The sequence below is a fragment of the Lampetra fluviatilis genome, chromosome 40 (assembly GCF_964198595.1).
Source record: "Lampetra fluviatilis chromosome 40, kcLamFluv1.1, whole genome shotgun sequence".
Classification (NCBI taxonomy): domain Eukaryota; kingdom Metazoa; phylum Chordata; class Hyperoartia; order Petromyzontiformes; family Petromyzontidae; genus Lampetra; species Lampetra fluviatilis.
The window spans coordinates 7,778,572-7,796,722 of record NC_136314.1 but is presented as its reverse complement, the minus strand read 5'-3'; the positions used below and the strand labels follow the sequence as shown (position 1 = coordinate 7,796,722).

General features: G+C 49.6%; 1 protein-coding gene across 5 annotated transcripts in view; it reads left to right on the top strand.

The window, feature by feature from the left end:
- Window positions 1-18,151, top strand: part of LOC144946191 (membrane-associated guanylate kinase, WW and PDZ domain-containing protein 1-like) — a 72,156-nt gene that overhangs the window by 21,318 nt on the left and 32,687 nt on the right. For all 5 annotated transcript variants that reach the window (XR_013639787.1, XM_078875022.1, XM_078875021.1 and 2 more), the window contains exons 2-6: window positions 8,396-8,512; window positions 11,286-11,405; window positions 11,939-12,169; window positions 12,857-13,145; window positions 16,688-16,767. Coding sequence is in view for 4 of the 5 variants with exons in the window: in XM_078875022.1 (XP_078731148.1) it covers window positions 8,396-8,512; window positions 11,286-11,405; window positions 11,939-12,169; window positions 12,857-13,145; window positions 16,688-16,767 (837 nt within the window). In the remaining variant the exon portion in view is untranslated. The remainder of the gene's footprint in view (window positions 1-8,395; window positions 8,513-11,285; window positions 11,406-11,938; window positions 12,170-12,856; window positions 13,146-16,687; window positions 16,768-18,151) is intronic.

Sequence of the window (18,151 nt, the reverse complement as noted above, 5' to 3'; positions counted from 1 at the left end):
TTATTATTCATTTCTGTTTTTCTTGAGTAAGAGTTTCATTTTTATCACATTGGTATTTTAAATTAAATATGACGTTTTTTTTTCCTAAAAAGTGGAAAATTTTTTAAAAATTTTTTCACGAAAATAAATTGTCACGCACAACGAGTCTGTGTGCAAAATGTCAGCTCGATTGGATCACGGGAAGTGGGTTAAAAAACGACCGAAAGATTTGCACGGTCGTAAGCGCGCAAGCAAGTGAACTTAATATAAAGGATTTAAAAAGGCGGCCGGGTGTGGTGCTAGCCACCTATCCCCCTCGTGAGTCGTGTGCCGGCTTTCATAGTGGCTCACAGTTAATATTTGTTCCAACAGTCTTTTCAGGCTATACGGGGTCTTTGTCTTTGTGTATTGGGAGACAGGAATGTTGTTCAATCGTGGGGTGTGTGGTTAGATTGGTGATTGCTGCTCACTCGGAGGAGGAGTTGTAAGCGCTCCTGCTGAACCTGGAGTGTGTGTGCTCCTAAGAGGTGGGGTCTTAACCATCAGCCCCACCAAAACTAAGCACCTGCCTGGGTATTTTGTGCCACCAAACACTCCACCCCCTCAGCTGTTGATGGAGCAGTTGTGGAGAGAGTGGAGAGTTTTACATACCTGGGCAGTGTGCTTATGACCAGCTCCAGTTTGACAGCAGAGGTTTCACTCCAAATCAGTCGGGTGGCATTATCATTTAATCGGCTGCACAATACTGTGTGGAAGCTACCCGGTCTGTTGCTCAGCACGAAGATTCGGGTCTTCTCGGCCACAGTCATGACTTCCCTTCTCTATGCTTGTGAAACGTGAAACCCTCTAATGGAACATCTGTGCTGGTTATAAACATTCAGGCTGGAATGCCTACGATCCATCTTGGGTTTAACCAGGCTGGATTGTGTGAGGAGCTCACAAATTCTTGAAGGATATGTACACATTCCCATCAGTGAGCTCCTCCTGCAGGCAAGGCTGCATTGGCTGGGTTTTGTAGCCCGCATGCCCAGCCACCGCATGCCCAAGCAGCTTCTGTTTGGCCGCATAGAAGGGGGCTAAATGGGCATGCCATCGGCTGAAGAAGAGATGGACTGATGCGATACGGGAGTTTCAGTTTCATTTATTCGGTATAGCCCTGTGAGCCATGCGGCTCTTGACTCAGGTGCAACCGCAACAAACAAAAACATGAACGGAGAACATCTTAAAGTGACTACGCGCAACAGAAACATCCAGGAAAAACCAGCAAAATTTTCCAGAAAAAGCACCGTATATCAACGCTGTGTGCAAAAATCCCAGTGGGATGCCAGTCAAACAATAACAACCACAAGACATATTAATAATACAATATTTCCCTTCTACGTGACTTTACCGAAAGAACCAAGAATATGAATCCCTGCAGTCACGAAAGCTTTAAATCGAAACCATAAGAATTTAGATTAAAGTTATCAGGCTAACTCCGTACTTTAACAAACAAACATGGCTTCACTATACATTTTGAAATCACCAAAATAGAGCTATAAAAACAGTGTAACAGGGATCATAGGAACTGTGATTCAAGTTTAACAATAAACGATATACATAACATGTACGACCCATCTTTGCAGCCATAGCTGGCTGCATGTGTCACTCCATAACAGCAGGAGTATCAGCAGAAGTATCAAAAATGTTCAATACACCTTTAAAGATCAGCACACTATAATCAAAACACAAGATCATACTTTGCAGCGGACATCCGGAGCGATACATTTGATTTCAGGCCACTCTGCATAGCAGTGGCAGCTTAGGGTGTACAGGTCCTCATGAGCAGTTTTGAATGCAGATCTCAGGTAATGATCCAAGTTGCAGTTTATTGGCGATAGCGTTCCAGACCCTGGGGGCATCAACAACAAAGGCTCTTCCTCCAGTATTTGTACGGCAATAAGGAATGTGAAGCTGGTAAATGAACGAAGACCTTAGGTCAAATTTGTTCTTTGAAACAGTGAGGAGATCCAGCAGGTAGTCTGCTGATGTGTTGTAACGACATCGTGAATAAATAAGATCTAATACATACGCCGTCGATCATTAAGAGATGTTAAGTTTGACCCAATGTAGAGATCGCAGTGGTTGGGTCCCATATGGGCAGTTTAACACAAATCTTAAGGCCGAGTGATAAATTCGGTCAAGCTTCTTCAGTACAGTACTGGGGGCTGATTTATATACGATGTCACAGTAATCAAGTAGAGGATGTATGGTAGCTTTTATCAATTCCAAATGGAACACAGGGGGGAAGCAATGCTTGTGTCGATACAGAAAACCAATTTGGATGTGGAGCTGAGTGGACTTGCTGATGACCGGTACCAGCGGTGTCAAGATCGGCCTCTGTGGAGGAGGCTCGTGAAGGACGCTACTGGGCAGTTGGAGGCAGTCGCCCTCCAGCAACAACGGAGGACAGAGGAGCAACACTCACAACAACGAGGGGAGCGTGGGTGGCTAAAATACAGCAAGTTGGCACAGTGGGGGGTACAGCTGGTGCATTTTCCAGGCATCTCAGTCAGCCAACCCATGGCACCTGGGTCTGTCCCGAGACCTGTCAGCGAGCCTTCGACAATTCACGTGGCCTAAAAGTGCACCTAGCCTGGCACAGGCGCCGTGGTGACGTCACGGTCAATTAGTGGCGAATGGTGGGGCGGTTAGAGTGGTGTGTGTGTATTGGGAGACGGGAGTGTATATCGTGGTGAGTCTTAGAAGAGGGGTTTCTGGAGAGGGGGGTAATGAGACAGGAATGTGGTGAGAGAGCAGGGTGTGTTTTGAGTGGAGTGTGTATTCGGAGAATGGGGTTATTGCTCGAGCTGGGTGTGTGTACTGAGAGACAGGAATGTGGTGAGAGAGCAGGGGGGGGTGTTGTGTGGTTGATCCTGCTATGTGGAGTACGGCGGCGTCACCGCGTTGCTGTGAGACCCAACGCGACCACGCGACCCTCCGAGTGATGATGCTGCTGCTGTTCTCACAGGTGGGGCCTGTGTGCGGAATGTGGCCCTGCCACTTTCCGGCAACACAACCTGGTCCCTCCAGGGCCTTGCTCTGCACGTGTGCTGCATGCCGCTCGTTCCAACTCCCGCTGACCCGTGTTGATGTGCAACGTTGATAGTGCGGTTTGTTCCTGGTCACTGGACGTTTTGTTCCGTTAGGCCTGTACTCAGCAACTTTGTTAAATAGAAATTGTGTGCACGGTAGTAATTTGCGGAGTGCGTTTGTGTGGGCTGTGTTTTGTTATCATGTGTGAAATGCATAGTCACGGTTTAACACGGAGACTTTCGCGAGCACTATTACATTCATTATAGAGGTTTTTGGGTTAGATCGCGTAAATATATAAATGTGTCGTTAAAACCCACCACTACCCGTCACAGCCAACTAGTAAGGTTTGTCACGTAAACAGAACATGCAATTGGTCACTAGTACAGCACACGGGTGTGTTGGAGAGCCAAGCCACAACATTTACAATCTGAGTACGACGTCTTCTTGGTTCTTTCGGTAAAGTCACGTAGAAGGGAAATAATAAAATAATACAAATAAAACATAATAAAATAAAATTCTCACGACGTTTCGGCCACAACGCAAGCAGCCGTCCTCAGGTGACGCTGTCTTTCCGACAGCCCTGTTCTTCACCTGAGGACGGCTGCTTGCGTTGTGGCCGAAACGTCGTGAGAATTTTATTTTATTATGTTTTATTTTTATTATTTTATTATTTTCCTTATACGTGACTTTACCGAAAGAACAAAGAAGATGAATCCCTGCAGTCCCGAAAGCTTTAAATCGAAATTTCAGTACGACGTTTCGCCAGTAATTACAACTAGCTTCATCAAACGACAGCCAGATTTGTGGAGAAGTCTTACTGTTTTATTCCTTATATAGAGGCTTAGCTGTGGTGACCACGCTTCTGCGCTCTTGCACAATGATGGGGGGGGGGGGGGGTGATTACTGAGGCAACGTTCATTATGCATGTGCATTATGCGAGCCCTTTGAACTTGTCCTTCCTGTCTATTGTGTTGATTAGGATAGCCCTACCAACGGTAATCCCCGATTGAAGTACGCTGCCCTTTGTAGGCATGCATTTGTAGTGGATTCAACTGAGTCGCAGACGTACTCTTTGGAGGCAACACATTTATTAACACCAACACAAAGGGGTAACTGCCCCTTCACTGGATAACAGCCTATGGTGGTGGACCACCAGGCTAACTACACCCTATGGTGATGGACCACCAGGCTAACTACACTAATCACACTGGGAGTAGCTACAATGGACAGGACCCCAGCTCGGGTCCAGGTCCACGTGTTGCTGACTCTTCTTGGACGTAGAATGTAGATTTTCAGGATGACAACAGCAACGCTGAACCCCAGTCCCTCTGGGGACCCGGCTTATATCCTCACGGGTCGTGGCTGTCCCCGCCCTTGGCCACGACCACCTCCAATCCTCTAGCAGGATCTCGCCCGACACGTGACCACCCCTAGCCCCCACTTGGGGCCCCTGTGTAGATTTTACCCGCCACGTGCCTTCCACGGTGAACCAGAGTGCCATGGCCTACATTAACCCCATTCATGGCCGGCACCCTCACACCCCTTCCTATAGGGGACAGCACTGCACGCCGAGCGTGGTGCCACTCAGCGCTCTATCAGCGCTCACCGAGCCCCCTCTAGGGCTGGTACTACACCCACATGTACGGGGTGTCCGCGATGGCAATACATCGCACTCCGTGCCTCGCTAGAGCCGGCATTACCCAGTGACATCCACGATGTCGCCACACACGTGATGTCCGCGATGTAAGTACATCGCAGGCCGTGCATGTCTAGGGCCGGCACCACACAGTGACATCCGCGATGTCACTACACATTTAAATAACGTATTATTTGATGATTTGCTTCCATGCAGCACAAAGGCGATAGCTATCCGAACGGTTAAAGTTATTTTTATTTATTTCAATTTCGATATATTCTCTAATTAGTCTTGGCCAATAGTAGCTAGTTTTGCACAACACTTCAACATGATCAACATCAATTGAGTGTCCTTGTTGGCACGCATGTTCTGCTACTGCTGACAGTTGTATTTGGGAGAACCTAATATTTATCTGTTCTTTTAGTATTGTGCTGATCATTCGTCCTGTTTGCCCAACATAACATTTACCACACGTGCAGTTAATCCTGTACACACCTTCTGTTGATTGCTTCGGTAATGCATCTTTTGTATTTTATGTACCATGCCAAATCTGACTTGGATATTTGTTTTTCCAAACATCTGGCTAGTTTATAAGTTACTCCTGCAATTGCTTGGGCAGTTTCACTGCTCTTGTTATTTAATTTGATATTCAATGTCCTGTTGATTTGTGCATCATTGTAACCGTTAATTTGCAGCGCTTTAACATGTTGAATTTCACTTCTCCGACTCTCACCATCTGACACTTTCTTTGCTCGATGAATGAGCGTCTTGATAAGAGCAGATTTCTGTGCGGGGTGATGGTGTGACTGCATTCACATAGGCATCAGTATGCGTTTTCTTTCGGTAAACGCTGCGTGTTATTTTACCATTTCTACCCCGTCTTAGCATAATATCCAGAAATGGTAGATTTCTGTCAGCTTCCACTTCCATGGTGGACTGGATGGATGGGTTTTGCGAGTTGAGATGATTTAGAAATGCGTTCGGTGTATCTTTGCCGTGTGGCCAGCCCACCAATGTGTCATCCACCAATCTAAACCAAGCAGATGGTTTTAGTATGCTCGAAGCTATTGCTTTTGTTTAAAAATCTTCCATGTACAAATTCGCTATCACAGGAGACAAAGGAGAGCCCATTGCTGCTCCTTCCTTTTGTTTATAGAAGTCACCTTGCCAGAAGAAGTAGGTGTTCTTTAGACGGTGTTCAGCTCGTCTTGGGATGTCTTTGGCTAATCCTTTGTTCGTTACCAGAGTGTCGAGTAATTTAATTGACTCGTTGACCGGAACTCTCGTGAACAGAGAGGTTACATCAATACTTACGAGAACATCATTAGGGTTAAGCTTCATATCTTTAATTATATTTACGAGATGTTCAGAGTTTTTGATGAACGAAGAGGTCCTACCGATGTAAGGCTGTATTTGTTTAGTTACGTATTGTGCTAATTTGTACGTGGCAGAGCCTATTGTGCTAACTATGGCTCTTAATGGGACATCAGGTTTGTGAATTTTTGGTAGCCCATAAAGTCTTGGCGGTTTTGATGCCCTTGGGTTTGATCAGGTATTGCTCTTCCTTGGGAATTAATGACTTGGCAATGATTGCCGTTGTTTTACGTTCCAAGGTGCTGGTTGGGTCTCGTTTAATTCTAAGGCAGGTACCTTCATCAAGAAAATCTTTGATCTTATTATTGTTGTCCTCACGGGGCATCACAACAGTCGATCGGCCCTTATCAGCAGCAAGAATTTGGATATCTTTGTTTGCTCTCAATTCTCTTCAGGCTTTTGCTTCACTGAAGTTAATATTTGTTTTTAGCAATTGGCTGTTCTCAATCGTCTTGGCAACCTCATGACTATCGTTTCTGTGAACCAGGTTTCCATCGCATTCCCATGCGTTTGTAATCTCCCCGTAGTTTCCATGGTGCTCGTCAGTGAAGGAGCTGGATTGTGTGAGTGGGGCCTTGCCTGGCTGTCTGTGGCATTGGCGAATGCATTGTCCTAGTCTAGCTTGCCGGGCCTGGCGCCTTAAAAACCCTTATTCCCCATTGGAACCTCATTTGCCAGTAGCAAAATATAATAATTGTTTTTTTACCCTTTTATTTGGCAACTAAACTGACATCTTTTTGTTACAAGGAGTCATGTTTGCATTGACCACAATACCTGCAGTCGGAATGCAAACAAAAAACACAACTCTGATAATGTATGCACTGTCCTTGAAATTGATTGGTCCACACCCGAAACAGCTTTCTTTAGAGCCTAGTCTCACATGGTGTTGGACCAGATGACGCCAAAAGGCGCACAACTCAAGGACAATGCACTATCAGAGTATGATAACTCGGGGTAAGCATTTACACCATTGGAACCTCATTTGCCAGTAGCAAAATATGATAATAGATTTTTTACCCTTTTATCTGGCAACAAAACTGACACCTTTAACCCTTATCGCCATTGAGGTGAATGCTCGTGGTCTAAGTGGCTTCTTTCTCTATTACTCTTAGTTCTTTCGGTAAAGTCACGTAGGTAAAAAATGAAATTAAAATTAATTTCATTTTTTACCTACGTGACTTTACCGTAGGTAAAAAATTAAATTAAAATTAATTTAGTTTTCTTGGTTCTTTCGGTAAAGTCACGTAGAAGGGAAGTAATAAAATAATAAAAATAAAACATAATAAAACAATTCTCACAATTCTCTTTATTATTTTATTACTTCCCTTCTACGTGACTTTACCGAAAGAACCAAGAAGATGAATCCCTGCAGTCACGAAAGCTTTAAATCGAAAATTAATTTAGTTCTTTCAGTAAAGTCACGTAGGTAAAAAATTAAATTCATTTTAATTTAAAGTCACATAGGTAAAAAATGAAATTAATTTTAATTTCATTTTTTACCTACGTGACTTTACCGAAAGAACTAAGAGTATGAATCCTTGCAGTCACGAAAGCTTCAAATCTAGAATTCTTTCTCTATTGCAATGGCACAGTGGCAAGTGCAGCGCGCTATTAACTCAACGACTTGAGTTAAATTCCTGGCCATCGCCGTGAATTGCCAGCAAGGTAGCATAGTCAAAACACTCATGCCTCTGCAGTATGTATGTTCTTCTTCTTGGTTCTTTCGGTAAAGTCACGTAGAAGGGAAGTAATAGAATAATAAAAATAAAACATAATAAAATAATATAATAAAATAATAAAATAATATAATAAAATAGCATAATAATATAATAAAATAAAAAATATTTATTTTATTTTATTACTTCCCTTCTACGTGACTTTACCGAAAGAACCAAGGAGATGAATCCCTGCAGTCATGAAAGCTTTAAATCGAAAGTATGTATGTTCTTCCCCTATTCTGCATAGGGTTCCTACAAGGTGCTCCGGTTTTCCTCCCAGAGCTAAAAGAAACACACAGGCAGTATCACTGAAAAGTTGGATCGCACACAGCAACATCACCCCCTATTGCAAAACCTTGTCAGGACTCTCCTGAAAAAGAGTCTTTGGACTCAGTGGGGAGAGGAGGTAGGGAAGAGGGAGTAGTGGTGAGTGTGGCTCCCACTGCCGAGGGGGTTGCTCATTGGAATGATAATGTGAAGGGTTTCTCCTGTAAATCTGTTGTTCAGCACTGTGAGGCCTTGTGTGAATGGCACTATATAAAACTGAGCTTTACTTTAGGAGGCATTCATTGCTGTCTTTCGGCGCTGATTGTGGCTCGCTTGTGCCTTGCAGGGAAAGACATCAACAAAGACCTGAAGCTTTACCTGAACCAGCGCTTCCAGAAGGGCTCGGTGGACCACGACCTGCAGCAGACGATCCGCGACAACCTCTACCTCCGCACCGTGCCCTGTGAGCTTCGCCCACCCTCCCACCACCACTGTGTATGACACATTTCTGTGACTATTGTGTGTGTGTGTGTACCCCCCCCCCCCGTGTTTGTGTGAGTGAACCCCCCCCCCGTGTGTTTGTGTGAGTGAACCCCCCCCCCTGAGTGAACCCCCCCCCGTGTTGTGACCCCCCCCGTGTGTTTGCTGAGTGAACCCCCCCCCCCGTGTGTTTGTGTGAGTGAACCCCCCCCCTGAGTGAACCCCCCCCCTTGTTTGTGAGTGAACCCCCCCCCCCCGTGTTTGTGTGAGTGAACCCCCCCATTTGTGCGAGTGAACCCCCCCCCGTGTTTGTGTGAGTGAACCCCCCCCCCCGTGTGTTTGTGTGAGTGAACCCCCCCCCCCCGTGTTTGTGTGAGTGAACCCCCCCATTTGTGCGAGTGAACCCCCCCCCCGTGTGTTTGTGTGAGTGAACCCCCCCCCCCGTGTTTGTGTGAGTGAACCCCCCCATTTGTGCGAGTGAACCCCCCCCCGTGTTTGTGTGAGTGAACCCCCCCCCCCGTGTGTTTGTGTGAGTGAACCCCCCCCCCCGTGTTTGTGTGAGTGAACCCCCCCATTTGTGCGAGTGAACCCCCCCCCCGTGTGTTTGTGTGAGTGAACCCCCCCCCCCCGTGTTTGTGTGAGTGAACCCCCCCATTTGTGCGAGTGAACCCCCCCCCCGTGTGTTTGTGTGAGTGAACCCCCCCCCCCCCCGTGTGTGTGAGTGAACCCCCCCCCCCTGAGTGAACCCCCCCCCCGTGTGTTTGTGTGAGTGAACCCCCCCCCCCCCCGTGTGTGTGAGTGAACCCCCCCCCCCCGTGTGTGAGTGAACCCCCCACCCCGTGTGTGTGTGAGTGAACCCCCCCCCCCGTGTTTGTGTGAGTGAACCCCCCCATTTGTGCGAGTGAACCCCCCCCGTGTGTGTGTGAGTGAACCCCCCCCCCCGTGTTTGTGTGAGTGAACCCCCCCATTTGTGTGAGTGAACCCCCCCCACCCCGTGTGTGTGTGAGGTGGCTCCGTGCACGGCTCTGAGTCCACGCAGTCGCGCGTCTTCGCTGCTACCGCACACAGTTAGGGAAGGCCCACAGATTCGGCAATTTAAATTTGTATGATTACGTGGGGCAGCCGATCCTACAGACGGGGTAAATGGTGCCCAGCCAACGGACGACCCGCCCTCGATTCCATCCACTCCCTCCACTGCCCATACAGCACCACAGTCCTCACACACTCCCCCATACCACTTCCCAGCACCGCTCTCCAATTAACTAACGCATTGTAGATTATCATTAACGTCGTTTTCCTTTCATTTTAAGCCTGCGTTACCACGCTGGCAGCCACCTCGCATGGTTCTTCCATTGAAATCGCAACATGTTATTGTTTTATTTTGTAGATTTAGATTCGCGAGTTTCGCATATTCGCAAGTTGCTAAATGCATACTAATTCCCTACTTGCGACCCTCCGGACTTCAGTATTCACTCGTGTACGTAGTGGCAGGCAACCTACACCGGGGAGGTGCGCGCAGAATGTTGTTACATTTGAAACTTTCCGGGAAGATGAGGCACGCGACCCTCGGCTGCTAACTTTGTTCTCAGTCGCGCAGTAATCCCGCTCTGAACTCACATTTTTTACTGAATATGTATTTGGTTGTTAATTTCCCTTTATCGTGGTTCCCAAGCATCCAGTGAGAGAGGAAAGTGTGTCTTCTGAGAAAAGATAGATGAAAGTGATGCGTTTGAGTTAAAAGGTAAAAGTGTTAGATAAGCTAGATACCGGTGGGACTCCATCTGTGGTAGGCCGACATTTTGGTTTAAACGAGTCGACTGTGACGTCCAATAAAAAGAAAGCGAATGCAGTCAGGGAAAGTGTTGCAGCTAGCGCGCACCAGAGTGCTAAAATGATAACAACTGTGTATCATATCAAATGCCTGCATCTCCCGAGGAGTCATCCTCCTGAAATCCTCACCACCACCTCCATCGTCGGTATATCATCATCATCATCATCAAAAGTAATACAAAATACAGTAAAACCTTGGATTGCGAGCATAATTTTTTCCGGAAACGTGCTTGTAATCCAAAGCACCCGTATATCAAAGCACTCGTGTATCAGTTGTGATCACGTGACGCTCGGCAGACAAAGCGTAAACACGTACTACTCGTATTGCAAGGCCTCGCTCGTTTATCAAATTAATATTTACTTACATTTTTTGCTCGTCTTGCAAAACACTCGCAGACCAAGTTACTCGCAATCCAAGGTTTTACTGTAGTGTGCTTTATACTTAATTATTTATTTGTTGTAGTCATTGTTATTCAACATTTACCATTTCCCCCCTATGTTCACTCATATCAGGAACGTAACCCCATTTTTCCTGTTGAACAGGGTTTTTGCAATCTTGATTTGAAGCTTTCGTGACTGCAGGAATCCATACTCAGTCAGGTTTCTGCATTCGAGAATTCTGCATTACGAGCGTTTTAAAGAACGCAACCCTTGCGAATAGAGAGGGTTTTACTGTGGTCTCGCAACTACTGTTCTAGGGACGTGACCAAAACAAGTGGTTTTCAGCTCGTTGTTTGAGTGGAAGAGGGAAAGTCTAGGTAGATAAAAAAAAATGTACGTGCCAAAAACCCACACCTCTTATTGTGCTTGGTGACATGATCAGCCACGTCACACTGGACGTGGCTTGTACGGAGTTTCCTGCCTTCGGAAAGCGGGGTGTTGTGATGATCGTGCTGCCGTGGCGATGGTGGCGGTGCTGTGCGCAGGCACGACGCGGGAGCCGCGTGATGGGGAGGCCCCGGGCCTCGACTACGACTTCATCTCGGTGCACGAGTTCCGCCAGCTCGAGGCCCAGGGCAGGCTGCTCGAGAGCGGCACCTACGAGGGTGCGAGGGCCCATGGCCTAACTCACACACACGTGCGCACACACATGCTGTGCGCACACACATGCTGTGTGCAATTGTGGCCGTGTAACCGTGTGTACGTGTGATGTGGCTGTGTGTGGACGTGTGTACATGTGACCATGTGTACATGTGGTGTGGCTGTGTGTGGCCGAGTGTACGTGTGGCTGTGTGTACGTGTGACCGTGTGTACGTGTGGCTGTGTGTACATGTGTGTATGTGTGTGTCATGTGTACATGTGGTGTGGCTGTGTGTGGACGTGTGTACGTGTGGTGTGGCTGTGTGTGACCGAGTGTACTTGTGACCGTGTACGTGTGGCTGTGTGTACGTGTGTCGTGTGTATGTGTCGTGTGGCTGTGTGTAGCCGTGTGTACGTGTAGCCATGTGTACATGTGACTATGTGACTGTGTGGCCGTTTGTATATGTGACAATGTGTACCTGTGGTGTGGCTGTGTGGCACCGTGTGACCGTGTGTACGTATGGCCGTGTGACCGTGTGTGCGTGTGTACTGCACGCAGGGAACTACTACGGGACCCCGATGCCGCCGGAGGAGCCGGGCGTGGACCCCGCCGGGAGCCCCGCAGAGGCCGCGTGGAGGCCAGGCTCCCTGACCGCTCGCAGGCGCAGCAAGTCTGTGAGCAACATGGAGCCTGTGGGCACGGGGGCCGCGGGCAGCGCGAGCCCGGGCACCCCGCGCGAGCACCCGCACTCGCCCATCAACAGCAGTGAGACGGCCAGCGTGCTCACAGGTGCTCGCCGCTCCTCACCGCCAGTAGCAGCAGCAACACCGGCAGTTGCGCAAGCAGTAGAGAGGTTGTTTGTGGTGGGTAGGAATACTGGCAGCAGGGTAGGTTGTGATTCTTCACTAAAGCTTTGTAATTATTCCATGACGAGTTATGGTGTGTCGAGGCCACGTGACCACCGTGCCTAGTCTTGTGATCACAGCGTCGAGTCACGTGACCACTATGCCACGCCATGTGATCTTCGTGGAGAATCACATGACCACCACGGCCAATTGCTATGTGGCAGAGGGGTGGCCAAGGCAAAATAAACACGCAGGCAACGCAAACGCTCAGAGGATGCCGGCGATGAAGTCGTGCGCTTGAAGTAGTGTTCATATTCTTAGGTTTTTTCGGTAAAGTGACGTAGGTAAAAAATTTAAATTAATAAAAGTAAAATAAAATAAAAATCACGACGTTTCGGAGGCAACACAAGCTTCAGTCTTGCCTCAGAAACGTCGTGATTTTTATTTTATTCTACTTTTATTAATTTTAATTTTTTACCTACGTGGCTTTACCGAAAAAAACCTAAGAATATGAATCCTTACAGTCACGAAAGCTTCAAATCTAGAAGTAGCGTTCACCTCCCGGATGCGGCGTCGAACCCTGCGAAGCGCTCTGTCCTGAGGGCACGTTGTGCCGTGTTTTGTTTTGCAGACTCGAGCGAGCACGACGAGCAGCAATCGCAGCCGCAGCCTCCGCACGCGAGCCACGCGCGGTACACGCGGGGCGGCACAGACGAGGAGGAGGACGAGGAGGAGGAGGAGGAGGGTGACGACGTGAGGAGCAGGAGGAGAGGAGGGGAGCTCGACGAGGGAGCCCTCTTGCCCCCCGCGCACCATGTGAACGCGGGGATGGACGACGACGACGATGAGGATGACGACAGCCCCATGCCCGACAACTGGGAGAAGACACGGACAGAGGACGGCACGGTCTACTACATCGAGTATGCAGCCTCGAGCACAGCAGGGGGTACAGCATGGAGTACGGCAGGGGGTACAGCATAGAGTACGGCAGGGGGTACAGCATAGAGTACGGCAGGGGGTACAGCATGGAGTACGGCAGGGGGTACAGCATGGAGTACGGCAGGGGGTACAGCATAGAGCACAGCAGGGGGTACAGCATAGAGCACAGCAGGGGGTACAGCATGGAGCACAGCAGGGGGTACAGCATGGAGTACGGCAGGGGGTACAGCATAGAGCACAGCAGGGGGTACAGCATAGAGCACAGCAGGGGGTACAGCATGGAGTACAGCAGGGGGTACAGCATAGAGCACAGCAGGGGGTACAGCATAGAGCACAGCAGGGGGTACAGCATGGAGTACAGCAGGGGGTACAGCATGGAGTATGGCAGGGGGTACAGCATGGAGTACAGCAGGGGGTACAGCATGGAGCACAGCAGGGGGTACAGCATGGAGTACGGCAGGGGGTACAACATGGAGTACAGCAGGGGGTACAACATGGAGTACAGCAGGGGGTACAGCATGGAGCACAGCAGGGGGTACAGCATGGAGTACGGCAGGGGGTACAACATGGAGTACAGCAGGGGGTACAACATGGAGCACAGCAGGGGGTACAGCATGGAGCACAGCAGGGGGTACAGCATGGAGTACAGCAGGGGGTACAACATGGAGTACAGCAGGGGGTACAGCATAGAGCACAGCAGGGGGTACAGCATGGAGCACAGCAGGGGGTACAGCATGGAGTACGGCAGGGGGTACAGCATGGAGTACGGCAGGGGGTACAGCATGGAGTACGGCAGGGGGTACAGCATAGAGCACAGCAGGGGGTACAGCATGGAGTACAGCAGGGGGTACAGCATGGAGTACGGCAGGGGGTACAGCATAGAGCACAGCAGGGGGTACAGCATGGAGTACAGCAGGGGGTACAGCATAGAGCACAGCAGGGGGTACAGCATGGAGTACGGCAGGGGGTACAGCATAGAGCACAGCAGGGGGTACAGCATAGAGCACAGCAGGGGGTACAGCATAGAGCACAGCAGGGGGTACAGCATGGAGCACAGCAGGGGGTACAGCATGGAGTACAGCAGGGGGTACAGCATAGAGCACAGCAGGGGGTACAGCATAGAGCACAGCAGGGGGTACAGCATAGAGCACAGCAGGGGGTACAGCATAGAGCACAGCAGGGGGTACAGCATGGAGTACAGCAGGGGGTACAGCATAGAGCACAGCAGGGGGTACAGCATAGAGCACAGCAGGGGGTACAGCATGGAGCACAGCAGGGGGTACAGCATAGAGCACAGCAGGGGGTACAGCATAGAGCACAGCAGGGGGTACAGCATAGAGCACAGCAGGGGGTACAGCATGGAGTACAGCAGGGGGTACAGCATAGAGCACAGCAGGGGGTACAGCATGGAGTACAGCAGGGGGTACAGCATAGAGCACAGCAGGGGGTACAGCATAGAGCACAGCAGGGGGTACAGCATGGAGTACAGCAGGGGGTACAGCATAGAGCACAGCAGGGGGTACAGCATGGAGTACAGCAGGGGGTACAGCATGGAGTACAGCAGGGGGTACAGCATGGAGTACAGCAGGGGGTACAGCATAGAGCACAGCAGGGGGTACAGCATGGAGTACAGCAGGGGGTACAGCATGGAGTACAGCAGGGGGTACAGCATGGAGTACAGCAGGGGGTACAGCATGGAGTACAGCAGGGGGTACAGCATGGAGTACAGCAGGGGGTACAGCATAGAGCACAGCAGGGGGTACAGCATGGAGTACAGCAGGGGGTACAGCATGGAGTACAGCAGGGGGTACAGCATAGAGCACAGCAGGGGGTACAGCATAGAGCACAGCAGGGGGTACAGCATGGAGTACAGCAGGGGGTACAGCATAGAGCACAGCAGGGGGTACAGCATGGAGTACAGCAGGGGGTACAGCATAGAGCACAGCAGGGGGTACAGCATGGAGTACAGCAGGGGGTACAGCATGGAGTACGGCAGGGGGTACAGCATAGAGCACAGCAGGGGGTACAGCATGGAGTACAGCAGGGGGTACAGCATAGAGCACAGCAGGGGGTACAGCATAGAGCACAGCAGGGGGTACAGCATGGAGTACAGCAGGGGGTACAGCATAGAGCACAGCAGGGGGTACAGCATAGAGCACAGCAGGGGGTACAGCATGGAGTACAGCAGGGGGTACAGCATAGAGCACAGCAGGGGGTACAGCATGGAGTACGGCATAGAATACAGCAGGGTCAACATTGTCGATAGCAGCATCTATGGCAGGAACTACAGCAGGCACTATGGTAGGGTCTATTGCCGTGCTTATGACAGCGACCATATTAGGGTCCATGTCATTCATTGTTACAGTAAATTTAGCTGTGACGGTCCCACCTGATGACGGAGACTTGTGTTGCCTCCAAAATGTCGTGAATTATTATTTTATTTCTATTATTATTTCTATTTCTATTATTTATTTTTTACCTACGTGACTTTACCGAAAAAAACCTAAGAGTATGAATCCTTGCAGTCACGAAAGCTTCAAATCTAGAATCCATGTCATTCTCTATAGCAGTGGCTCTTAACCTGGGGTGCACGCACCCAGGGCGTGCGAGATGCCCTTTCTGGGGGTGCGAGACATGCCATATTTTTTTACAAGGCAAATCATCGAAACAACAAATTAAGCACGGGCACGTAAGCACAACTACTTCGTCCCATCAAACCCCTATGTCTTTGGTTTTTTACCCTTCTATCTGGCAACAAAACTGACACCTTTTTACAAGGAATCATGTTTGCATAGACCACAATACCTGCAGTCATAATGCAAAAAAAAACACAACTCTGATAATGTGCACTGTCCTTGAAGTTGATTGGTCCACACCCGAGACAGCTTTCCTTAGAGCCTAGTCTCACATGGGTTGGACCAGATGACGCCAAAAGGCGTCATCTGCAGGTATTGTGGTCTATGCAAACATGACTCCTTGTAAAAAGGTGTCAGTTTTGTTGCCAGATAGAAGGGTAAAAAACCAATTATCATATTTTTACTGGCAAATGAGGTTCCCATAGTGTAGATGCTTGCCCCGAGCTCTCATACTCTGATGGTGCATTGTATTTGAGTTGTGCGCCTTTTGGCGTCATCTGGTCCAACCCATGTGAGACTAGGCTCTAAGGAAAGCTGTCTCGGGTGTGGACCAATCAACTTCAAGGACAGTGCACATTATCAGAGTTGTGTTTTTTGTTTGCATTATGACTGCAGGTATTGTGGTCTATGCAAACATGACTCCTTGTTAAAAGGTGTCAGTTTTGTTGCCAGATAGAAGGGTAAAAAACCAATTACCCTATGTCTTTATTAACATTATAAATGTTTTAACGGTTGAGAACCAAAGGGGGGTGCAAGGATGCAGTAAGGGCTAAGAACCACTGGTCTATAATGACAGTGTGAAGTGGATGCAGGGAATCTCCACGGAGTGTGTGGGTGCGTGTGCGCGTGCGTGTGGGTGTTTGCGTACGTGCGTGTGTGCGCCACAGCCACAGCACCAAGACCACCACGTGGCTCGACCCTCGCCTCAAAACCCAGCTCAAGGCCCCCGAGGACTGCACCGAGGATGGTGAGGGCTGCACTCGCAAAGGCAAAGATCCCCCGTGTAGCCTTAACACACCGTTGCGGCAAGTGTTGTAAGCTCGTGCCCGTATAGGCTGCCACCGAGTGTGAGAGGTGGATGGCCAGCACCGCACCCGGCTTCTTGTCTTCCCGATGCAGAAATATACACATCGCACCTGGTGGTCATCTACAGCTGAGTTAACCTAAGGGAGGCCCAGGAACAGGTTCAGATATCACTTGTCACTGATGTCTGCTGTGGCTCGGAACTGAACCCAGGTCGCCGGGTTCGTCGTGCAGTGCGATAACTACACCCAAACAAACACAAATCCTCCATATAGCCTCTAACAGGCTGTTTGGGCAGTGTATATATATATGTTGCACTTTAGCACGGTATGTAGCCAACCATGCTAATGGGTAAGTGCTCTTCGCGAGCACTACACACACGGAAGCTAACACACACCCTCTTTAACCACATCAACTATTGGGGAAACCCCTGCTCGTGAGCACCCACTAAGGCTGGCACGACGCTTCGCGGGTCGTGACCAACAACACACTCGTACTTTGGTCTTCCTGGTGCTGACGTTGAAAACCGGCACAAGGTGCTCATTTCAAGCTGGTGTCCACCGAAGATGTGCTCTGTCCCACCACGGAGTCCGTTACGCATTACATGGCCGTGCCAATGGAATTTACATTTGGTCCGGATATAATAGGAGGCTGATTGATACCTGGGCGCAGTCAAGGGATGGCTTCCTCCTGGTAAATTGTATGGTTTATGCTGGTTGTTGGTGATTGCTTCCCATTCAAATAAGGAATTAAGAAACCCAGGCTGGAGATTGGCACATGCAGGTGTAGAGGAGTATTGTGAGTAACCTATAAGGGGGCAAGCAGAAGGAGGTGGGAGCGGGTTGACAGTCAAGAACGACGTAACGTCACGGGTTACGTCAGGGGCTTTGGAGAGCCCCTTCGGGAACATGGGCGGAGTCGAGCCGGGGGGAGGAGCTGCCCAAAGGCTTCTTAAGGGGGGCCCCGTGACGGAGGCGTGGTCGTCGTAGGGAGCCAGGGTAAGGATCGGCTGCAGAGGGTCTCTCCCTCCTCGTCGCGGAGCGGTGTTGGCTGAACCCCCGCTCCGGGCGGACGAGTGGGAGAGCCAAGGGGATGGCCGAGGGTAGGGTCCGTAGGTGTTGAGTAAAGGGTCGGCTGGAAGAAGGTCTTTCTCTCCTCGTCGTGGAGCGGTGTTAGCTGAACCCCCGCTCCGGGCGGTCGAGTGAGAAAGCCCATAGGGTAGCCGTGGGTAGGACCCAAATAGTATTCAGTGTCCGGGGCAAAGGACCGTGAGAGAGTGCACGTACACTGGTGTGAGCGTAGGATGTCGAGTGTAACAGTGTTTTAAT